Source organism: Callithrix jacchus, chromosome 2 (assembly GCF_049354715.1).
Source record: "Callithrix jacchus isolate 240 chromosome 2, calJac240_pri, whole genome shotgun sequence".
Taxonomy (NCBI): Eukaryota; Metazoa; Chordata; class Mammalia; order Primates; family Cebidae; genus Callithrix; species Callithrix jacchus.
In genome coordinates, this window is record NC_133503.1 from 127,633,428 (window position 1) to 127,659,500 (window position 26,073).

General features: G+C 34.9%; 1 protein-coding gene and 1 non-coding gene across 3 annotated transcripts in view; both read right to left on the reverse strand.

Annotated features, from left to right (window-relative positions):
* The window catches only part of XRCC4 (X-ray repair cross complementing 4), a 271,368-nt gene that overhangs the window by 90,944 nt on the left and 154,351 nt on the right, over nucleotides 1-26,073 (reverse strand). For both annotated transcript variants that reach the window (XM_008991862.5, NM_001267765.1), the window contains 1 exon segment: nucleotides 10,585-10,732. In XM_008991862.5, coding sequence (XP_008990110.1) covers nucleotides 10,585-10,732 — 148 coding nt within the window.
* Nucleotides 19,438-19,544, reverse strand: LOC118151850 (U6 spliceosomal RNA). The gene has a single exon (XR_004740255.2). It is a non-coding gene; the product is annotated as a U6 spliceosomal RNA (small nuclear RNA).

The window sequence follows — 26,073 nt, forward strand, 5'->3', positions numbered from 1 at the left end:
TTTGAGAAGGATTCCTTCTTTTTGGATTATTTGGAATAGTTTCAGAAGGAATGGTACCAGCTCCTCTTTGTGTCTCTGGTAGAAATCGGCTGTGAACCCGTCTGGACCTGGGCTTTTTTTGTGTGGTAAGCTCTTAATTGCTGCCTTGACTTCTGACCTTGTTATTGGTCTATTCATAGTTTCAGTTTCCTCCTGGTTTAGGCTTGGGAGGACACAGGAGTCCAGGAATTTAACCATTTCTTCCAGGTTTACTAGTTTATGTGCCTAGAGTTGTTTGTAATATTCTCTGATGATGGTTTGAATTTTTGTGGAATCTGTGGAGATTTCCCCTTTATCATTTTTATTGCATCTATTTGGTTGTTCTCTCTTGTCTTTTTAATCAATCTGGCTAGTGGTCTATTTTGTTGATCTTTTCAGAACACCAGCTCTTGGATTTATTAATTTTTTGAAGGTTTTTTTGTGTCTCTATCTCCTTCAGTTCAGCTCTGATCTTAGATATTTCTTGTCTTCTGCTGGGTTTTGAGTTTTTTTGATCTTGCTCCTCTAGCTTTTTCAATTTTGATGATAGGGTGTCAATTTTGGATCTCTCCATTCTCCTCATATGGGCACTTATTGCTATATATTTTCCTCTAGAGACTGCTTTAAATGTTTCCCAGAGATTCTGGCATGTTGTGTCTTCACTCTCATTGGTTTCGAAGAACTTCTTTATTTCTGCCTTCATTTCATTGTTTATCCAGTCAACATTCAAGAGCTAGTTGTTCAGTTTCCATGAAGCTGTGCGATTCTGGGTTGATTGCTGAATTCTGAGTTCTAACTTGATTGCACTATGGTCTGAGAGACTGTTATGATTTCAGTTGTTTTGCATTTGCTGAGGAGTGCTTTACTTCCAATTATGTGGTCAATTTTAGAGTAGGTGTGACGTGGTGCTGAGAAGAATGTATATTCTGTGGATTTGGGGTGGAGAGTTCTGTAAATGTCTATCAGGTTTGCTTGCTCCAGGACTGAGTTCAGGCCCTGGATATCCTTGTTGATTTTCTGTCTGGTTGATCTGTCTAACATTGACAGTGGAGTGTTAAAGTCTCCCACTATTATTGTGTGGGAGTCTAAGTCTCTTTGTAAGTCATTAAGAACTTGCCTTATGTATCTGGGTGTTCCTGTATTGGGTCCATATATGTTTAGGATCGTTAGCTCTTCTTGTTGTATCGATCCTTTTACCATTATGTAATGGCCTTCTTTGTCTCTTTTGATCTTTGTTGCTTTAAAGTCTATTTTATCAGAGATGAGAATTGCAACTCCTGCTTTTTTTTGCTCTCCATTTGCTTGGTAAATTTTCCTCCATCCCTTAATTTTGAGCCTTTGTGTATCCTTGCATGTGAGATGGGTTTCCTGGATACAGCACACTGATGGGTTTTGGATTTTTATCCAATTTGCCAGTCTGTGTCTTTTGATTGGTGCATTTAGTCCATTTACATTTAGGGTTAATATTGTTATGTGTGAATTTGATACTGCCATTTTGATGCTAGCTGGCTGTTTTGCCCGTTAGTTGTTGTAGATTCTTTATTATGTTGATGCTCTTTAGCATTTAGTGTGATTTTGGAATGGCTGGTAGTGGTTGTTCCTTTCTATGTGTAGTGCCTCTTTCAGGAGCTCTCATAAAGCAGGCCTGGTGGTGACAGACTCTCTGAATACTTGCTTGTTCACAAAGGATTTTATTTTTCCTTCACCTATGAAGCTCAGTTTGGCTGGATATGAAATTCTGGGTTGAAAGTTCTTTTCTTTAAGGATGTTGAATATTGGCCCCCACTCTCTTCTGGCTTGTAGTGTTTCTGCCGAGAGGTCTGCTGTGAGTCTGATGGGTTTCCCTTTGTGGGTGACCCGACCTTTCTCTCTGGCTGCCCTTAGGATTTTCTCCTTTATTTCAACCTTGTTGAATCTGACGATTATGTGTCTTGGGGTTGCTCTTCTTGCTGAATATCTTTGTGGTGTTCTCTGTATTTCCTGCATTTGAGTGTTGGCCTGTCTTGCTAGGTGGGTGAAATTTTCCTGGATAACGTCCTGAAGAGTATTTTCCAGCTTGGATTCGTTCTCTTCGTCACATTCTGGTACACCTATCAAACGTAGGTTAGGTCTCTTCACATAGTCCCACATTTCTTGGAGAGTTTGTTCATTCCTTTTTGTGCTTTTTTCTCTGATCTTGGTTTCTCATTTTTTTCATTGAGTTGATCTTCGACCTCTGATATTCTTTCTTCTGCTTGGTCAATTCGGCTATTGAAACTTGTGCATGCTTTGTGAAGTTCTCATATTGTGTTTTTCAGCTCCTTTAATTCATTCATATTCCTTTCTAAGTTATCCATTCTTGTTATCATTTCCTCAAATCTTTTTTCAAGATTTTTAGTTTCTTTGCATTGATTTAAAACATGTTCTTTTAGCTCACAAAAATTTCTCATTATCCACCTTCTGAAGTCTAATTCCATCATTTCATCACAGTCATTCTCCATCCAGCTTTGTTCCCTTGCTGGTGAGGAGTTTTGGTCCTATCTAGGAGGTGAGGTGTTCTGGTTTTGGGTGTTTTCCCCCTTTTTGCGCTGGTTTCTTCTCATCTTTGTGGATTTATCCACCTGTCGTCTGTGTAGTTGCTGACTTTTCGATTGGGTCTCTGAGTGGATGCCCAGATTGTTGATGATGAAGTATTTCTGTTACTTGGTTTTCCTTCTACCAGTCTAGCCCCTCTACTGTATGACTGCTGAGGTCCACTCCAGGCCCTGCTTGTCTGGGGTGCACCTACAGCAGCTGCGGAACAGTGAGCGATGCTACCAGTTTCTTTTTCTGCTATCTTTGTCCCGGAATGATGCCTGCCAAATTTCAGTCTTTTGGATATAGAGGGTCAGGGAGCTGCTTGAGGAGACAGTCTGTACTTTATAGGAGCTCAAGTGCTCAGCTGTGAGCCCTGTTGTTCATCCAGGGCTGTTAGGCTGCTACGTTTAATTCTGCTGCAGCTGAACTCATAAAAAAAACCTTTTTTTTCTCAGATGTTCTGTTTCGGAGGTTGGGGGATTGGGGCTTTTCTTGTGAGTGTCCGCCGCGCTGTCCTGCCCAGCCAGGAGGCAGTCCAGTCACTATTTGTCTGCTGAGGCTCCGCCCTGCTGGTGTGAGGTTCGCCCCATTGCTGCAGGCTCTGCCCTGCTGCTGCGTTCTCTGCCCTGCTGCCACGAGCCACGCCCTGCAGCGGAGTCTCTCTGTTGTAGCGGGTTGCCTCAGCAACGGAAGACTGCGTCAGCAATGGGCGTGTTCATCAGTAGGGCGGATTGTCTCGGTAATGGCGGACACCCCTCCCCCATGGAGCTGCACAGTCCTGGGTTCAGCTGTGCCCGCACCTGGAGCACTTGGAATCGCCGCTTTGTTTGTCCCACTGCGCTAACCCAAACGCTGTCTCCCTGGAATCTCCTGGGCTGGCTCACTGTCCAAGTCCCGCTTAGTCTCAAGTTTAGCCCTCTCAAGTCTCAGATTGCCAGTTCAACAGGCACCCGGACCAGTGCGCCTTGTGGGGAGTGCTGTGTAGCGCCTCTGCGCTGTAGCATCTCTGCGCTACAGCGCCGGCCGCCGGCTGCACCAACCAAAAACTCTGCCTGGTGTCCCGTGTCTCTTTTATACCTGGGAATTTCCCCATTCTGTGGGCAAGAAAGATCCGTCTGGAAATGTGGCCCTGACTCACACTCTCCGCGCATTCACCGAGAGCTTCAATCCTGGATTGTTCTCACCGTGCCATCTTGAGGCCCCAGCTAGTTCATTTTAATATGCAGAAGTAAAAAGACACACAAAACAACTCCACAAATCACAATTTCAAGTGATGCAAGATAATAAATAACAAGAAATGTACAGCATATGGTTATGCCGAATAATAACTCTTAGTGTTGATGCTAGTTACAGAACGGGATGAGTGTTTCCCTAGTATAATCATATTGTGTGGATTAGACACACTAAATTTTTAAATGAATATTTATCAATATATACCAGATTCAAGGATCTCAGAGTCTTATTAAATGTGGGAAATCTTCAAAGATCTAAAAATATTTCTTTAAAAATAGAATTTATATTACCAAAAAAAAAAAAAAATGCCAAATAGCAATACAATTCTGCACCTCATGACTGCTCACAGATGCCAATTTAATCAATTATCCCTGTTAGCACTCCACGTAAGTTTCAGTATGTTTTCAATTTTCTAGTTTCCTGTGTTTCCAAAAAAAGAGAAGATTTTATTATTGAGAGTCCAAAATTAGACATTAAGCAGTTTGAAAGTATAGTTTAAAAAAGAGAGAAAGAAAGTACAATAGCATTCAATCATTTTAAATTTTGATATCTAAAAAGATGCAATACTAACCAAAACCTCAGTGTTTTCTAGTTAATCTGATAATTTAATAACCTTTAACAAGAATTAAAAAGCAGTTTCAAAAGGTAGGGAAAAATAGAGGTAAAGTCCTCTGCAATGTGAGAAACTGGAATGCTCTCCTGTCCATGAGGAACAGCTGAATTCTCAACATGGGCCACACAACCTGCTTGGTCTGGCCTCCCAGTACCCCTCAGCCTCATCTCAGGCCCTCACTTCCTTGCTTCCCTCCACTCTCACTCATCACACTCACACATTGCACCTGGCCACATGTTCACAGTCGGCTTCCCCTGCCTGAACCCTGCTCTCTACTCCCTATTGTATGCTTTCACTCCTCTTTAACCTTCAGATACTGCGCAAATGGTGATTCAAAGCCATATCCTCTTTGCTGTGTTTCCCTAAATCCTGAATTCCTTCAAAAGTTTATGATTATATATCTATGTAATGATTAATGCTTATCTTCTCTCATACAGAATAAATCATGTAATTTCAGGGAATCTATCTAGTTTGCTTAGCAATGGGGGGGAAGTCATAGTCAGAATTCTGTGGTTCTCAACAAAAAGTGTCTACTGTTCATTTCCTTAGTCAATGTGAAATCATGTGGTAGGCCTACAATGCCAACTCAGCTGAGAGGCTATCATAGGAATTACAGAGAAAATAACATTGTGAGGGACCACCAAAAGTGTCAGAAATCCCACACAGGTTTAGAATTGAAAATAATGAATGAAGCCAGGCTTCCTAGATGAATTTAATGAGATATTACACTGTGGTGGTGACATAAACTATAAAATCAAAACTTTCTGTGGAATCTTTATCACTTAAAAGAAGTAAATAAAATTGTGTAATAATTTATTTTCAGTTAGTCTTTTCTGGTTAAACAAGGCTAAGAACACAAGAAACAGTGTGGTAGAAAATCTTTGTTCACATACAAATTCTTAAAGGAACCAGAATTTCAAAAACTCTTGAAAAACACTAAGAGTTGTTTCTATTGAATGTATATTTCATGTACTTTTAGTAAGTTTTATAAGCAGGTGATGTTTTCTTTAGCACAGTAAACTGAAGATGAACACTATATAGTCAAAGCACTTTACAAATGTAGTGGCTAGTTAATGCGAAACAGTTTAATTTGTAAGATGATAATTATACTATAGTAATAATTAAACTGGTTTTATGGCTAAATTTGGCAAGTTAAAATAACTCATGCATGTGAAGACAGTCTCTTTTTCTCTTTTAGAAACACTAAAAGTGTGTCATTCATTAATCCACAGAAAAATTGTTTCACTAGCTGTGTGACCTTCAATAAGTACTTAATTTCTGTATGCAATATGTTCATAATATTATTTAACAGAATAGGGTCAATATTTGCATAGTTTCCACTTAAGAGGGTATCATTATTTTTAGACTAAATTTAGAGATTTAGAGAATTACATCTATCTCAGGTTACAAAATGGTTTTAAGACATTAGAAGTGGCATTTTTAAAAGAGAACTTCCACAGCACATAGGAATATTTAACTATAAAACTGTGATTATTACAATGCATTTCAACTTACGAATTTTCTTAATAGTTTTTCTTATGTGGTTGAAGAATCATTACTTTCATATAAGGATACAATTTTACTTTATATGTCAGATCACCTAATGATAGCATTTGACAATCTGTTGAGAAATTATCTGTAGGACAGCTTTCACAATTTATTTATACATCCAAATAATGTGCTAACTTTTCCTGTATAAACAATATTTATGTTTTCACTATTCATGTTGCTATGAACTCATTAAATTTTGTTTTAAAACCCAAACTCTCTGAGAGGTCAACTTTGCATTGCTGTTACTTTAAATCTGTTTTGAGGAAAAACCTAAAAACCTATTGTCTTTTTACCCCATAGAGAAGAGTTAAGGAAGAATCCCAGTGAAAAAAAATACACCTGAGTCATCACTATGTCACTTCACTCTTTTACTTAAAGTTAATTCCTGAAAATTTGGGCATTCTTATTCTCAAAAACAAATACACAGAGCTTGAGATCACTTCTCCATCTTTAATATGACACAAATATACCTTAACAATATTTTACAGGATGTGGTTAAATATTTCTATGGTAGTTTTCAGACACATTTTCTTGTGAAAACATTGTTTATGTTTCACTATTTAGTATTTTTATTGGTAAAAGCAACATTACTTACAAATTTTCTTTTATATTTGATCTACATAGTTTGTCCAGATGCTTTGAAAGTTTACAAGGTTAATGAAAAATTCATTATAAAGCTGTGTGAATTTAATAATTTATATTTATTTTATTTCTGTATTCCTTTTATAGCTATTCATATTTGTTCTGCAGTCTCTAATAACTTTATGAAATATTTCAGGTATTAACTAAAGTCGTTTCTCTCTGTATATTGAGTCAAAAAAAGAAAAGCTTACAAAAAAAAAAGTGCCTGTTAGGTCAAATAAATGCCCCAAATCCATTCCAACATATAATAGTATACTTACAAATCTGGAACACAGTTCCTAAGATTTCAGTTTTGAACTTTGTGACTGATGTAACTCCCTCACTCTGCACAAAATTATTTGTAGATCTTTGTCTCTCAAAAGATTATAAACCCAGTTGAGGAAGTGAACCAAGAACAAATTCTGTAATAAAACACTGGCTGTGTTGCTCTGGAGAGAGAACTATATCTTTCTGAGCCTTGGTTGTTTTTATCTGTAAGAAGGCTAAGTTAATACCTATCTTGTAGGGTTTGTGTGAGATTTAAATGAGAGATAACATAGAATGCACTATCAAAATTTTATTTATTTTCGTATCTCTCTCTCTTCCTATACCTTGTCACCAAACCAACTACTTAAGATCACAATAAATGTTCAACTAAATTTAAAGATTATTATGATTTTGTTTTATAAATAAGTATTTAGTTTTTCTCAAAATTCAAAATAACCCTATAGTATTTATAAAATACGTAAAATGTTATATTGTAATATACCTATAGATACTTAAATTTAAAAAATGAATACTTTTCTCATGGATGTTTCATATTTTTAGCTGCTTTATGAATTTTAATCAATAATAGCTAATAAATGCATAAGTACTTTATTGCTAATAATATATTTATTCATAAATCTATTGTTTATTCACCACTGTCAAAACATGAATATTAATAAATTATCTAGTGTAATCCTTTCATTTGTAGATGAGAAAACTAAACATTAGAAAGGTAAAATGACTTGCACAAAGTCTTGTAGACAGCAAAAATAAAAATAAAAAAAATGAAGCCATAGTACTTATGATCACTCCTTCCCCTACTTTTGTTTCTTTGTTGTTGAGGTGCAGTGACAGAGAAGCTAAATACTGGAATCACATGTAAGATGTCCGGTGGGAATACTGGAAGTGACTGAAGGTCATGCAATCAGAAGGGCGTAAGAAACTGAAGTGCAGAGGTAAGGCCTGATGTTTTTCACTCATATATAGCAAACTAACCACATCTGCATGTGTTTGGGAGTCTACAGATAAATTATACGAACCTTTTGATATACACGTTTTTGATGACAAGTTGTCAGAGAAAAAAAAATATTCTTTAGGAAGGCAGGAAAGTAGGTAGTAGTTTTAATTTTAAAACATAAAATAAGGGCTAGCCATTAGTAATCAAGAATGTCTTACTCTGGGGATATTTTTTTAAGAGTTAAGGCTTACTTTTGCTTTTGTTTTATAGAAGCTTCTTTCTTTTTATTAAAAAAATTGGGAAAGTACAACTAGTATTTAAAATTTTTAAGAGCCACAAAATTTTGGTCTCCTGTATTCAAAATAGAAAAAAAATTCTATAGTATAAATAATAAGAACAAAATACATAATTCAACATTTTGTTTTATTTGAGCAAAAGAGGAGGGTATCAACCAGTCGACATCTGATTGACACATGCCAAACTAAATTTCTCTTAATCTTTAAAATGCTCCCTGACATCTAACAGGTGTTTTTTATTTCTACTTAGGGGCAGTCTGCCTAAAGGGCCTAGTGATATAATTAGCAGGCAATTCCAAAAAGCTGATATGGTTTACATCAACTTCGTCAACTTTTAAATTGGTGAAAATATACAACATAAACACTGACACAATCATCTAAACATGGAAAAGAAAAGGAACATAATATTAATTGTATGAATGTTTGTAGAAACAAACCACAATACCTTTATAAAAAGCTAAATAAAAATATTTAGTCTTGATTCAGAGCTAAACTTCTTTCATCTCTGTATCATGCACATCAAAAATCTTCTTAGGCAACACGGTGTACTCAAAAATGTCAGCAACTTCAAAACCTTACCTTTGGTTCACACACAGAGTGAAAAGACCTAAGATGTAGCTTTCCAACATAAAACCAATATTTCTTTCTTCCCCCATACCATGAAATCATTATCAGACAAAACAATTGGACTGAAAGTTCCAGTGTGGATAGGAGCTGTGTTTATTTTTCTACTCTCTGGGATCCTCAGCATGATCAATATTGTGCCAGGCACATGACTCAATTTCAATTCATTACTCACTTGTCTACTAATTGATTGAATGAAGTACTTAGTTTCTGGAACAATTCAAACTGCTTGTAATTTGATTTTTCCCCATATAAATCCACAGAAATAGTTTAGCTATTTTGATGTTTGTAAAATGAAAATATTTTTGGTTTACTATATAAAAGAGATCACACTATGCCTTGAACTCTATGAGCTCCATCAAGGGGTTATAAGCTATGAATAAATCCAAATGATAAACACAAACCAGAAAGAATTTGGTGCATAATGAGTTTTTACACATATTTTCTAAAGACATTAGGGACCCAGCATAGTATAGAGATAGAATTTTTAAGTACATGTAGACCAGGCCAATTGTGGAGAGAATAAAAACACAATGATAGACAAAATAATCCCAGTATACTATATTTATATGCTAGAAACTAAAACATGTTCCCACAAGGTTGCCAGTTTCCTGATGGCATGGATTGTGCTTCTTTGCATCGTTATTGTCTGTAATAGAATTTAAAGCTTTTTGCTCTCAGGAACCCTTTATACTTTAAAAAAATTTTTGAGGGTCTCAAGAGTTAAGTCCACATTTTAGTTTATGTGGACTATTTGCCATATTGAAAATTAAACCCGAGAAAATTTAAACAGATTCATTAATTCATTTTAAAATAACACAAATCCAGTATGTGATAATATGAATAATATATTCTTTATGAAACATATTTTCCAGAAAAAGAATGTTGTGAAGGCATTATTTTATACTTTTCACATCTCTTTGATAGCTGATTTGATTGAAAACAGTTGGATTTTCACTAGCTTCTGCATTCAATCAGCCGTAACATGTTAATTTAATTGAAGGATATAAGAAAATCCAGCCTCACACAGGTATGGAATTCAAGAAGGGACGACCTTATGGACCCCTACAAAGGATTATTAGAAAACCCCAGGTGTCCTCATTCTACACTGTGAAAATCACTGGACGATAAAATCATCTGCCATAGCATCATCATTCGATAATTATTTACTGAATTAAAAAAACTTGAGAGAAAATAAATACTCAGCGCATGTATACACATACCCAAAGACACAAATGCTTTGCACATTCATTTTGGATTAAACTGATAATATTCTTATAAATGCTCATTGTTTTGCTGTAATGAAATATTAAGTGTTCCAACTTCTTAACTCATCACAACTCAATTGAAATATAGATTCACGCAGGGTAGTCAGAACCAAAGAGTGAAAAACAGTGAAAATAAAGTACACGATGCCAAAATTTGAGAGAAATAAACAGATGATGAGAAGGAGACATTTTACTTGAAAAAATGCCAAGCATAACCAAATTAAATGGATAATTTGAATGCTATATGGGTCTCTTTTAAGCAATAAATTAGATTGAAACACTTTACTGAACACAAGTTGGATTCTAATATGTTTAGTACCCTACATGCCATTTCTAATTAATCTATAAAAACTATGAAAAAAATTTTTCCTTACATTTTCAGCATTTCAGCTTTAAATATTAATAGAAATTAACCAAGTACCAGAAACAATATATTGATTTAAACATTTAACCATTTCCACATCGCATCTTCTTAAAAATACTTTAAATAAGTTCAAAATAAAAATATAAGTTTTAAGATCATATGTTAGATTTTAAAAAGTGTCATGTCACTTCTTGGCAAAGAATAAAATGACTTACTTTTTCTTTCCTTGAAGCTGATGTTCCTGAGGAGCCATTTTAGGTTCTGTCCCAAGATTTTTTTGCATTCGCTGTCTCCTTTTTCTACTTGGTGCAATATCAGTGACATCAAGACTTGAAATAATGGAATCATCTTTACTTACAGCAGCTAAAATAAAATGAGATAAGAATGTGACCCAACAAAATTATGCATATCATTTGTAAGTAAACCATTAACTTCCTGTTTTAGCACTGACCTAAGGTAACATAATATACCAAAACTGTTCTTTCAAATCTTTACACAAAATTGTTGAATCAAGTCAGTTAGATGGCATATGATACTTTACTACCAACATAAAACATGACACATATTTCACACAGGGAATAATTTGATCAAAATGGTCTTTGATGTTGGGTGCAAGTGTTCTTGGAGACTTAATGGGACTAGTATTTTTATTAGGATTGTTACTATAAATCATAATAACAATGACAAAACTATGTTGATTTTTAAAAATATTATACTTTAAGTTCTGGGATACAGGTGCAGTATGTGCAGGTTTGTTACATAGGTATACATGTGCCATATTGGTTTGCTGCACCCATCAACCCATCATGTACAATGAGTATTTCTCCTAATGCTATCCCTCTTCTTGCCCCTTATCTCTTGACATGCCCTGGTATGTGATGTTCCTGTCCCTATGTCCATGTGTTCTCATTGTTCAATTCCCACTTATGAGTGAGAACATGTGGTATTTGGTTTTCTGGTCCTGTGTTAGTTTACTGAAAATGATGGTTTCCAGTTTCATCCATGTCCCTCCAAAGGACATGAACTCATCCTTTTTTATGGCTGCATAATATTCTATGGTTTATAATGTGCCACATTTTCTTTATCCAGTCTATCATTGATGGGCATTTGGGTTGGTTCCAAGTCTTTGCTATTGTAAACAGAGATGCAATAAATATACGTGTGCATGTGTCTTTACTGTAGAATGATTTAAAATCTGTTGGGTATCTACCCACTAATGGGATTGCTGGGTCAAATGGTATTTCTGGTTCTAGATCCTTGAGGAATTACCACACTGTCTTCCACAATGGTTGAACTAATTTACACTCCCACCAACAGTGCAAAAGCATTCCTATTTCTCCACATCCTCTCCAGCATCTGTAGTTTCCTGACTTTTTAATTATCTCCATTCTAACTGGCATAAGATGGTATCTCATTGTGGTTTTGATTTGCATTTCTCTAATAACCAGGGATGATAAGCTTTTTTCACGTTTGTTGGCTGCAAAAATTTCTTCTTTTAAAAGTATCTGTTCATATCCTTCACCCCCTTTTTGATGGGGTGGTTTTTTTCTTGTAAATTTGTTTATGTTCTGTGTAGATTCTGGATATTAGCCCTTTGTCAGATGGATAGATTGCTACAGAATGGGAGAAACTGTGTTGATTTTGAATATTCAGTCCAAAGCTTAGTTTTTTCTCCCTTAAGCCCATTATTTTTACTCTGCAACTTTGTAGAATAAGTGGTTTTTCAGGTACACATATATCACATTCTGGCAGAAAAGCTCGCATGTTGAGTTCTCACTCTGTGCAGTTCATGCTTTACTTGATCTCTCTGAGACAACTTGGACACTGTTGAACGTGTCCTACTGAAATTCCTCTCTTGATTTTTTTTTTTTTAATAACTGTAATTTCCAGATCTTACGTTTTGGACACTTTGCTATGGGTTTTTCATGTATTACTTTGTTAATTCTTAAAATTATTTATACAGTACTTATTATTACTATCTTCATTTTATTTATAAGGAAAACAGAGCTTCGGAGAGGTTAAATAACTTTCCCAAATCACACAGCCTTTGTTCTTATATTATATCATTATGACAATTAAAAAACATTTTTCCATAGTGGGTAAATTATTCTTTGATCAAATATTAAGTGAAAGCCCATCAAAGCATACTTTGCTTTCCAAAGCTGTTTAAGTTTTAGGACTTTTTTTTATTAACCTCTAAAAATGTATTGGAACTAGTTAAGGGTAAACTTAAAAAGGAAGTTTTTTGTTTTTTTTTTTAACACATTCAAGCTGAAAGATTTCCCAGTGCTATTAACTTAAGAGATGACTAAGAAGGTACAAGTATATGCTTGTCTATGAACAAAACTAGCAAAAGTGTGAGAGGTAGAGAAAATTTCAATTCTAGATAGACTTGCAAAATGGAGAAAGATTATATTTACTGTTACAGAGGATATCAAGGAAAATTAAGTTTAAATTAGAATACAAGGCTAAATTTTAAAAAATAAAATTAGTGAAAAGTTCTGCTATTCATTTTAAAACTCCAAATCATGTCTTACAAATTGGCAACCAAAAAGGATACTATGTGTGGCAAATGATTACATCATGTGTTACAATGTCTGCATCTTACTTTAAAATACAAGGTGACTAAAGCTATGTTAGTGAGGGTGAACTATAACCAAGGTGTTTCTAGCATCTCATCAGGATGCTAGAATGCACCAGCCAGGAGCAGGCTGATGAGATCAGAAATCTGTACCTGTAAGGAGGTCATCACAGCTATATTTGTTATTCATATTTCAATCAATAACTGATGATTTACTAATCAGTACACTGAATGACAAAAAATGTGTGCCTATTGATAAAAACGAAGTATGTAAACTAACTTGATGAATATTGCATGTGGGTTTTCAGGAGTGAATTAAAAGTACTAGAGTTATATAGACTGGCTAACATATTTTAGAAATACTGCTAATCATTTTATGGACAAGATGTAAAAATCCCATGAGGCCAATTTACACCTAGAAATAATCTTCTGCTAAATTTTCAAGTGGTTCTATGTCTAGCTATGAACACTGGACAACTGTGGTTGTCTGAAGCCAGGAAGAATCATCACTCCTGCTCAGGAATCTTTATATTTGCTAAAAGTGAACAATTTCTATGAGGTAGTGACTGGGACACCTAAATGGACAGAGAGCTTGTAATTTTTTCAAACTTTTAGGGCAGGTTCATGAATTATTTTGTGTTGACTTACAAGTAAATTTTAGTTAATAAATGTATGTGTGGCAAAATTTAATCTGAGAATTTTATTATTCTAATTGTCTTGAAGCAAAATTGTGGGAGAAGTGTCTAATTCTCATACCCCAAACTTCTTGGTGACTATCATTACACCACAAATAAACTGAAGTTGTGGGTGACCAAGTACTTCCACCCAGTTCACCATATTATGATTCATTCCTCTTGATAATTATAGTGTAACCTTTCTACAAAATTGGCATGAGGAAAAAGGGCTAGCTGTATAAGCTCAGTTGCGATTTAAATGGAATATCTTTTTGGTTTGTGTTTGCATCCCGGGAAACAGTGTTCCCCTCAGTTTTTCACATAAATGTAATAGGAGACCATATTGTAATACATTCTCTTACTTCGAATATTTCTTTAAAATGAAGTTTTAATATCTATCCAGTCTTTAATAAAAGGCAAAAATAATCCATTGTATCCTTCTCTTTCCACCCTGGAACCAGGATAAAAAGCCACTACTCCAATAGTTGGTACCTAAGTATTAAATTGCTCATCTCAAACATTTTTCAAATTTCTTTTTCTTTTTCTTTTTTTGAGATGGAGTTTTGCTCTTGTTGCCCAGGCTGGAGTGCAATGGCACGATCCCGGCTCACTGCAAACTGCACCTCCTGGGTTCAAATGATTCTCCTACCTCAGCCTGACTAGTTGAAATTACAGGTACCTGCCACTGTGCCCACCACCACGCCTGCTAATTTTTGTATTTTTAGTAGAGACAAGGTTTCACCATGTCGGCCAGGCTGGTCTCGAACTACTGAGCTCAACTGATCTGCCCACCTCAGCCTCCCAAAGGGCTGGGATTACAGACATGAGCCACTATGCCGGGCCCACATTTTTCAAATTTCAACCCATCCTCTTTCCTCCAGTTGTGATAATGTTTGGTCTTTTCATTGTCTTTGGTCTTGCAGCTAAATATACATTCTGTTCTGACATTAGCTTCCTTGAACAATGACTGTGGGTCTCCGAATGAGCAATTGCTATTTCACATACAACAGAAGGATCCAAACTATATCAACAGGAGGTCACAGATAGGAGCTCAAAAATGTCTATAATATTCATTACCTTACATATTTTCAAGTACAATAATTCAAGTTTTCACTTTCAAGTATGGCATCTCATTGTTAAGAAAAAACATCAATTCATATTAAGTGTATCAGGTTATATATATATTCATTTTAGATATGACAGAGAATTTGAATAGAGTTAGAAAAGAATGGCAAATCTTCGAAGGGAGGAGTGTGGCCTTGTAACGGCATTCATGAAAGATGCAGAAAATGAGACAGTGTAAGTATGGACAGCAGAAAAGAAATGGAAGGAGGAAGAAAGCAGAGACCTATATCAAATCAGTTTGCAAGTTTTCAAATTCAGGCAGAAAAGTATGTATTTGATATTAACTGGGGAGGATTTATTCCTAAGATTTTATGTCCAGAATTATTATTCCCAGTTTTTAATGTTACCATCTGTCTTTTTTTTTTTTTTTTTTTTTTTTGGTCATGACAATGTGTCTTTCACCATTTCCAGGATTTTTTTTTTTAAAGAAAACGAAAGAAGAAAAAACATTGCCAATTAACTTACTACAGCTGGAATACTGATTTGTATAGCAGTGGGATGAATTTCAAGTTCTTGTTAGGTTCACTGCATCTCAAAAATGGGTAATCTTTACACAAGCCCTGTTGTTGTGAAAGGTGGTTCCACAAAAAGCCACACTTCTCATCTGACAGAAGAACTGCAGGATCTTGGCAACAGTAATTCAGACGTGAGAAAGGCAGAGAGTTAGCTTCCCTGGGTACTCTCAATGATGAAATGAAATGACATTGTCATTTCAGGAATTTGATTGAATCCTGTAAGTTAAATTACCTGGTAAACTTCAGCCTCTGACCAAGAAATTTTTAAATCTCACTATTTTTATAAATAATTTTTTCAAGTTTATAATTTGTTTTTATAAGGCCCTTATTATTACCTCATATTTATAAATTTTTTTTCTTTTCATATGATATATAGCTTGGCACACAGAAAGAATCTATACTACCCAAATGATTGCTACCTCTCTTCTGCTCCCCCCAACCACACAGATATGCCCATCTCCAGCCCCCTCAAATAGACACACACACACAAACACACTCCACCCCAATGTCCTGAAGCATGTTATTCATGGTTAGGGCAACGTAGCTTATAGAATAAAAGAAGCTGTAATCTTCATGTGTCTTCACCATGAAAAAAAAAATCTGTACTGTTTGCAAATGCCATGTCCAGACAAACCAACCAACCATGAGTGGTTTCCCATTTCCTACAACATGAAGTCCTAAGATCTTAGCCCTGTATTCAAATCCTTCTACAATGTGACCCTTACCTGCCTTTGTAACCAGGTCTCCCAAAATCTTCTACCATATATGTAAGCTACACTAAGGGCTGCAGGGTGGCTCATCTACGTGCATCCTTCTAGCACAGCCCAACTCATTTCACTCATCCTAGTTTAGTAGTCCCAATCCATAGAAATCTTTTCTGTCTCTGTAGTACTCACAGTTTGAATCCCTCATCTTATACATCCAGTCTTATATTGTTACTCTCTTTATATTTGTCTCGTTTCTCCAATTAAATTACGAACACCCTATAGCTGGAATCCATGCCTCATGCTAAACCCTAACATATTACTCAGTAGTTTTATACAAAAGAAATGGGAAGACTGGATATGGATCTCTTATTTTCAAATGTTCATCTTATTTTTTAATCAAAAACGTATTTATAAACTTCCAGGTGAGATGTAGGGTAAAGTGGTGTGAGAATGCCCCGGCTTGGGTCTCCAGTTCTGCATTGACTTTGGGTTCATTTCAGAATCTCTGAGTTTATCAGCTGAGAAAATGTATAAAAACCATAATTTCTGAGATGACAAAATAGAGTAAATAAAATTGATTTATAATCAATTTACATATTTAGTAACATTTTTAAAATAAAACAAGTATCAGAAATATCCAATATCATTATGAAGGTATTATTTTTAAAAGAGTACGTTGTTAACTAAAGGCCAAATTAATATTCATTTAGGCTATCTTCTATACCTTCTTACAGACATAAAAAGAAGTAAGATAAATAAATAGTAGTTCTCCTAACTCAATCCAATTGTTACAGAAACACCATCTGTTAGGAATATAGAGTACTCAGTCTACTAAGACTGCTTTGGCTGTTTTACTCATTTATTCATTTCACAAGTATTAATAAAATATTTAGAATCAATATGTCATTGTTTCATTTCAAAAGATATAAAATATTAAGAGAAAAAAAGCACAAAATCCAAACCTTAAAATACAACCCTAACTGAATGTGAAACTTCAAAACATGTATTCTTTCTTTCTCAAGAGAAGAAAACCAACCAATGCCTCAGGCTACCTTGTGCCTCTGCAGTATGTCTTACTGACAAGTATAAAGATAATGAAGAAAAGAGGCTGAGATAAGGTGTATCACACCATACTTCAATAGTCTGTATCTTATCTTGAGGCAGTAAATTCCTAATCTGACCAAACAAGCAAGCATTGTTTTTCCAGGTCATTTATCAAATGCCCATTTTCAAATCTGTTGCTACTCAGTTTTCACAATCTAATCTGAATAACTGAAGACCATTTTACAAGACAGGTCACTGGTATAATCTATTAATTAACAATCACCAACTAAACTGATCATTAACATAGCACTAAACACTTAAGAGTGTATGTATCTGCATCTGTGTACATATACTTTCCCAAATGTCAGGCTCCAGTCTTAGCCAGTACAGCTAAAAGTCAGACTTAATGACAGATACTGACATTGGGGTAACTCAATAGGTCATCTTTGGAAATCCTATACTCTCAATGTCAGAGGCAGGGTGGGGCACTAAGGATAAACCACAGACCCCAGAACAATCTGCAGCATAAAAAAAATAGTAAGTTGATTATATTAAGTATTTATTGTTCTATGTCTACAAAACATTTCAATGTTTAATTTTTTTTTTTTTTTTGAGACAGTCTCACTCTGCACCAGGCCAGAGTGCAATGGTGCAATTTTGGCTCATTGCAACCTCTGCCTCCTGGGTTCAAGCAAGTCTCTTGCCTCAGCCTCCTGAGTAGCTGGGATTACAGGCACCTGCCATCATACCCAGCTAATTTTGTATTTTTAGTAGAAACAGGGTTATACCATGTTGGCCAGGATGGTCTCAATCTCCTGACTTCATGATCCACCCTCCTCAGCCTCCCAAAGTGCTAGGATTACAGGCGTGAGCCACTGCGCCCAGCCTCAATGTTTGATTTTTTAAAATTCTTTTTAAAAATGTTACTACCAAAGAAATTCAGTTCTTCAGACCTTAAGAATTCATGTATTCTTCCACTCATTCAACCAATATTTATTGATTGTTTTATGAACTATTTTATGCAGAGGCAACTGTAAAGGTAAATTTCAGAGGCATTCTAATGTGGCACTATCCAGAAGACACTACTATCATGCATTCCAAAAGTTTATAATTAAGTAGGACAGAAAGACACAACTACTTGTAAGAAAGTCATAAGCCACACAAGCAATTAAAAAGTAACTAATTTAATAGTTTTAAGGTAGGCATAGATTTCCAGTTGTTTACTATGTTTCCCAAATTCATCTGTGAAGCTTTGGTTTTTCTTTTCCATTGTCAAATTCTATAACTTGATTTCTTACATTGCTTTTCTTTTTTTAACAGATGCTCTTTTTTGAAAGCATAATCCTTAAAGTCACATGGTTCTGAAGTACATTTTCCAAAAAAGAAAACTAAATGGCTAGCTCACTCTGAGCAAACTGATTTAAGAAAAGCCTTGGCTTTCAAAATTAGGTTTTCAGGATGTTTCAGAATGAACTCAAACAGCAAATATGAATTGAAACTACACAATCACCTTTTTGGGTAGAACATTCGGATAGCCCTCAAATATTCTTAGATTTCATCAAACTTGCAGTAATTTATCTAATATTTATAAGTTCCATGAAGGCAGGGACTAGTTTGTCTTATTCACTAATAGATCAAGACAGACTAGAATGGTGTGTAACACAAAGTAATTTTTCAATAAATATTCATTGATTGACTGCTATACTTTTTTTTTAATTAATTTAATGTTATTGTACTTTAGGTTCTGGGGTACATGTGCAGATCGTGCAGGGTTGTTGCATAGGTACTTACATGGCAAGGTGGTTTGCTTCATCCATCCCCCCGTCACCTATATCTGGCATTTCTCCCCATGTTATCCCTCCCAAAACTCCCCATCCCTGCTGTCCCTCCCCTAACCCCCCAACAGACCCCAGTGTGTGATGTTTTCTTATTGTTCAACAACCGCCTATGAGTGAGAACATGAGGTGTTTGATTTTCTGTTCTTGTGTCAGTTTGCTGAGAATCATGGTTTCCAGATTCATCCATGTCCCTACAAAGGACCAAACTCTTTGTTTTTTATGGCTGCACAGTATTCCATGGTGTACATGTGCCACATTTTCCCTATCCAGTCTATCATTGATGGGCATTTGTGTTGGTTCCAGGTTTTTGCTATTATAAACAGTGCCACAGTGAACACATCTGTGCATGTGTCTTTACAAAAGAATGATTTATAATCCTTTGGGTATATACCCAGTTGTGGGATTGCTGGGTCAAATAGAATTTCTATTTCTAGATCCTTGAGGAATCACCACACTGTCTTCCACAATGGTTGAACTAATTTACACTCTCACCAACAGTATAAAAGTGTTCCTACTTCTCCACATCCTCTCCAGCATCTGTTGTCTCCAGATTTTTTGATGATCGCCATTCTAACCGGCATGAGAAAAATATGGAACGCTCATGAATTTGCGTGTCATCCTTGCACAGGGGCCGGCTAATCTTCTCTGTATGACTCCAATTTTAGTATATATGTGCTGCTGAAGTGAGCACGACTGCTATAAATTCTTAAACACTAAGGGAACCTAATAATAATAACTTATAAGTTATTTCGCATCTATGCAAAATACCACACTATTGATTATTTATGCTTGCTGGTGCCAGTTCCACTTAACATTAAGAAAAGAGAAACATTACAGGGGAAAAGCAACTTATGAAAGTGCAACATTAAGCCTTCAATTTACATCATTTTCCAGTTAAAAATAACAAACCTCCGAAAGCACTTTAAATTGTTAATGTTTTCGGAAAACAAAACTACAATTTCTCAGTTTTCAATAGCTACCTGTGTCGTGAAATGTTTGGAGCCAACACAAAGCTTCATTGTTTTCATAGGTTGACTTCTGTCAACCTAAGACATTTGCTAGTGATTTCTTCATAGAGATTTCTAAGGATTTTTGAAATTTTCATTTTTAAAATTTTAATCAACTGTTAATAAAATCTATACTTTTTACACAAAACTTAGACAGGATTTCATTGAACTAGTATAAATTTAATAATGGACCAAATAAATAAAATACAGAACCTTTTTAAAAGAAGTGGTATAGGGAATCTTTCAGCTTATTTTTTTTTTTTTAAATATATTACCAGCATATTACCTGCAGTGACTCTACATTACCTGGTTAGAACTACGACAAGATCACTAGCTTGACTAGTAAGTCAAAAACAAAATCCGATCAAATTGGCAGTTAATTATTAGTATGATTATCTAGTGAATTTGTTAGATAAGGAACAGTAATATATACCACAAACCTTCTCTCTCTGATCATTCACAGGGGTAGGAAGAAGAACTTAGCTGAATTTCTTTGACAATGATTAATCTTTCCACTTCATTTTGCCAGTGCAAGCTTAATCACAGAAAAGTCTGGAATAATTTTGATACATTAGGAAAAAACATTCTATTTGCACTTCTATACATCAATGTTGATGCCTCTGTGATATAATTTGGCCAGTGTGTAGTTGTTCTATGAAGAGGAAACTAGAAGGCTAAATTTCAGAGGCATTCCTTGAAAACTGAAATGATTAAAAAAAAAAAAATTCCAGATTTGCAACACTAGACATGTCCTAACTAACTTGAAAACTGAATGAGATTAGGCAGGACTTTCATTTAGAAGGAATAAGAAAAATATTATATGAAATGGTGCTATAACTAAGAAAATGTTTATATTGAATTAATAAAATATCCTAGAAGAATTCCAAACTTGAGTTTTTGCCTTTGTTAGCCATTGCCTTGATAACTATGGGCAGGTCACATAACAATTCTGTAAAGGTTTATTTTTAAATCCATTAAAGTAGGTGGGGAAAAATTAGACTAAGTAGTTACTTCTGGTATAAAAACGTCATAGATTCTAAAATTTACCTTACTGTGCTTTAAAAAAATGATTATATTATTTGGTAAGATAGACTAAATACACTTTCAGATCATTGTGAAGCACTTTTAAGTTAGTATTGGGTCAAAAAGCATTGGCCAGATTAGAAAGTTTTTCTTTAGAATTTTCATTTCCAAACATCCCCATGTTTTCTTTATGTTGTACTGCTTCATCGTATTTACGATTTTTCAAAAATTTCAACAAAAATCTCATAAGATTTTTATTTTCAAAATGACTAATTTGTATATCCTTTGGTTATTAATGCTTAAAATTAGACAATTAAAAGCTAAAGTTACTTTGAGCATCAATTTGACAAAAATAATAGTAACTGGGGAAATTTATCATGATTTATTATGAATGCATTTTTAAATGAAATTTTATATTAATGAAGACTGCTTAGCTATCTACAAATTACAGTTAGCAATGATTATTAGCAATGTGCTAAGTCCTTATTTTGAACATGCTCTCTTATTAATGTGTTCAGGACAAAGCTTTCTTAATGTCACTGTCCACAAAACTTAGCATGCCACAATGAAGGAATCAGTCTTGACGCCTTTCAAAACTTCATCTTGCAAATCTAATCAGTGCCACATAAAAAGTTCTTAAGTCTGTCTAATAATTATCTGCATCTCCAATACTTCCACAGTTTCTTTCTTAGATTTCTGCTATAGTTTATACATGTCCAAACAGATAAAAATAATTCTCATTAAAAAGTCTAGGAGAATTTTTCTAAAAATGGAAGTCTGATTAAGTCAGGTCCTTTTCTATTGCCTTCAAGACAAAAATAAAACTCCCTAAAGTATTTTTTAAAATGTCATTCTGTTCTGGGTCAGCTTACTTCTACAACCATACTGAACTTTGTTAGATGTACTATTCTCTCAATCTGCTCCTGGACTTTGCATGTATGATCAATCTTATGCCAGAAAGAGTGTTCTGCCACCTATTACTCAACTCTCACTCACCGTTGTCTCAATGAAGATATCACTTCTGTCAGAAGGGCTTTGCTGATTCCAAAGTCTCCTCCATGCCCACATAGCCTAGCACCTTTCTCTACTCTTATTACTGCAGTATAAAGCAGTGGTAAAGGTAACTGACTAGGAAGAATAATTAATCGAAAAAAATGCATAATGTTTTGAGTTCTCTTAGTAAGTAGTATACACTAGAGTTGAATATAATGTAAAGCCTGCACAAAGTAATCCCATTTAATCAAAACTACCTTTGAAAATTTCTTAAATTACTATTAAATAGAGTAATACATTGTGCTATGTATATAACTCAGTATGGTCTACATGCATGAATATTTAATAAATACCACAGTATATAGTTTCATTTAAAAAATTGTACTCTGAAAGAAAATCACTCAAGGTTTTCAATTATCTAAACATATCATCAATACAGAAAGCTTCAACTTGCTAGTTCAATGGTATCATCTAAATCTTCTGTGTATGGCATATCAGTTCCTCTGATGCTTCCTTGGTCAGATTTATTTTTCATTGTTTTCTTTCCTCTAAGACAATGGTCCCCAACCTTTTTGGCATCAGGATCAGGGTTTCATGGAAGACAATTTTTCAATGGACCAGGTGAGGTTGGGGGGATGATTTTGTCACTGATTTGACAGGAGGTGGGGCTCAGGTGTTAATTCTTGCTGGTTGACTCCTTACCTACTGCTGTGTGGCCCAGTTCCTAACAGTCAATGGACCAGAACTGGTCTGCTGCTTGGGGGTTGAGGACTCCTGCTGTAAGATATGGATGCAGGCATCCTCATCTTACTTGGTTGCCTTCCTAAATAGTGTTTATGATTTCCTTGTCAATAGCCCCAAATATTAAGTTATGCATATTTGTTCATAAGTTTTTCCAACTGGTATTAACTCCTGTCAGGTTTGATTAAATCCACTGATATTGGAACTAAATTTGTTAAGCAGAATTGAAGACAATCAGCAGAACTATTTTAAAATATTTTCTTTTTCCTTTCTAAAATCTATATTTACCTAGCAAACACAATTTAAGAAGGCAAATATACTTTAAAAAGGTTAATGTATGTATGTCACTCCACTATGATTCATAAACAGCTAGGAAGTCCAAATTTCAATCTCATAAGGTATTTTAATCTTGAAACTGGAAGTGGGGACATCAGATCATAGTATACCTCATAAAGTTATCTATCTTACTATCTCTGAAATTCATAAAATCTGGTTTTGTGCAAAATGCATTTTTCTTATAAGTTAAAACGCACAGTCTTACCTTAAAGGGTTGATAATTTTGTAGTATTACCATTTTGTATAAAATGGACAAAAATGAGAAAAGACTACCTAAATAAAAAGAATATTTCCAATGAAGTAAACATTTCATGTATGCATTCATTTTTAAATTTATAATTCTTCCATAATAAACTGACATTTAGAAAAATGGTTTGTCATGTTGCTTGGTACATATCAGGTGCCCCCAAAAATTATTGTTTAATAAAAATAGCACCAAGGAAAATACTGAAGATTATGTAACTAGAATATAAAAGACAGGATACCTTTTCCAATTAAATGTAGACAAACAAAAGTAACTAAATTCTGCCTGATTTGTTAATCTATAAACATAATTTCTTTTAAAAAAATCTGTAATTTTCATTATAAGGCCAACAATGTATTCGAAGCCTAATACATTAAACTGAAGTCAGCATTTAAAATGACCCTATGGAGAACATTCTAGTCTTGTACAAAGGAGTATATTATTTGTAAATAATGGTTACCAGAAATCTTAGCCAAGGAATATAGTTACACAAGGGATGTTAACATAACACAGCTGGAAAAGTACAGAAGAAGAAAGAAAAAGCCTGTATTTTTGTTACTGTTCAGATAGATGAATAGATTCATAGATAGATACAGATATCTATATCCATATTGGCATATCAGTTGGAAAATAAAAAATATAAATGCTATAAGTAAAAGTGAGAAGTATTATGCCTAACTTAATAGAAGAAAAGGACAATGATAGAAAAAAATTAACTTGCAAGAAACTTTGATAAAGAGATTTTATCTATAGAAAAGTAAGGGTAAAAGAAATAGTGACCTTTAAGAATGAGTATTTAATAGATGATTATCTATTTCTTATAGGTCATATGATTGTTGCAGAGAGATAGAGAGAAGACTAAGAAAAAGATATTAAGAGGACAGATGAAGTGGGAGAGTGGGAAAAGTGGGGAAAGGAGGAGAGATTGAGAAATAAATTTTTACTGAATCTTTTCTAAAATTAATCTGTATTATCTTCACTGATCAAATAAGATATTTCCAAATGTCAATCAAACAACTATTTACACTATACACAGTTGTTTTTCAGATAAATAATAACTTTTAAATAGATATCAAATGAACTCTTTTTGGAAATCTAAATAAACTGACAAATTTTAACATCTATTAATTTTCAGCCAAAAAATCTTACACAATTGTCAAAAAGTGATTTTTGTCTAATTTCTCCTTTATCTTTATTCATGCATTGCTATGATGACAGCCACATTATATTCCTAGGTTTCTAGTGGCTACATATTTCTATTTTGTTTATATTTTCAGACAGTAAATTATTTTAAAATCTACTAATTATAGATAATTATATTAAACATGATAGGTACAAAGGTCAATAAGGTCATATAACTCACTTCCTAGACTCCTTTCTCCAAGTCTACAGAGCAAGAGTTTAATTTCAAAATCTCTTGTTTCAGTAATTACAATAAAGAAAATATCATACTTTAATGATTTAAGCCCTGAATAGTTTTTTTTTAATTACCAAAACACCTGTTGCTTTTTTACAACTTATTTTCATTAAATACAGAAGAATGTTGATTTTGTTACCCGAGGACATCAAAAGCTAAGAAAACAAACTTTCCTTAATAGAACCATTCTCAGAACGCTTTTCTCAACACAAGTGATTTTAACATGCTGCTCCTTCTCAGGATGGGGTTTTTATAAAGTGGTTTACATTACCGTTCCAAGCTGGTGTGATTTATCTGTTATACGTTGTTAATGTGCATGCATATTTAACTTCAAAACATTAGTATTATTAGTATGAAATATATAAAGCTGATTTCAGCAAAAACCAATTTCGAAGAAGTTAATTCTATGCAAAATTTCTATGTTAATGATGGATTCAATTTTTTTTTTTTTGAGACGGAGTCTCGGTTTGTTGCCCAAGCTGGAGTGCAACGGTACGATCTAGGCTCACTGCAACCTCCACCTCCCAGGTTCAAGCCTCAGCCTCCTGAGTAGCTGGGATTACAGGTGCCCACCACCGTGTCCAGCAAATTTTTGTATTTTTAGTAGAGACAGGGCTTTGCCATGTTGGCCAGGCTGGTTTTAAACTCCTGACCTCAGGTGATCTACCCACCTCGGCCTCCCAATCTGCTGGGATTACAGGCGTAAGCCTCAATTTCTCAAGAATAAATTACTAGTTTTCCACATTGGAAAACCGTTTGTGCAGGACTGTGCTTCCTGAAAGAAAAAAAATATAAGAGGTGAGAGCCCTAGGACCACTCTGTCTTTCTACCTGCTGTACTTTCCAGACCTCAGCACAGGGATTTAGGTGGAGCCCACGCAGACCACAATGACCTCATTCAACTAAAGAGGCACAAAGTAGAGCTTGGTGCTGATGAAATAGCTGGAATTTACAAGGCAAAACAGCGGAAACGCGTTTTTTTGTTTTTTGTTTTTTTTTTTTTTTGAGACGGAGTTTCGCTCTTGTTACCCAGGCTGGAGTGCAATGGCGTGATCTCGGCTCACCGCAACCTCCGCCCCCTGGGTTCAGGCAATTCTCCTGCCTCAGCCTCCTGAGTAGCTGGGATTACAGGCACGTGCCACCATGCCCAGCTAATTTTTTGTAATTTTTAGTAGAGACGGGGTTTCACCATGTTGACCAGGATGGTCTTGATCTGTTAACCTCGTGATCCACCCGCCTCGGCCTCCCAAAGTGGGAAAAGCGTTAACTACACAAAAAATGAGCCCCAAAAGGAGTTATCGTAAGTCTTTTGATGCAAATTAAACTGAACTGGCACAGAGCAAGGCTGAAGACCTGGCAGAAAATAGCTAACTTAAGAGCCATGAGCTATGATTTGAATAGAAATCCAGATGTGACAAATAGTAAGAGCTGTAGAACTTCCAATAAACAGTGTAAAAAAA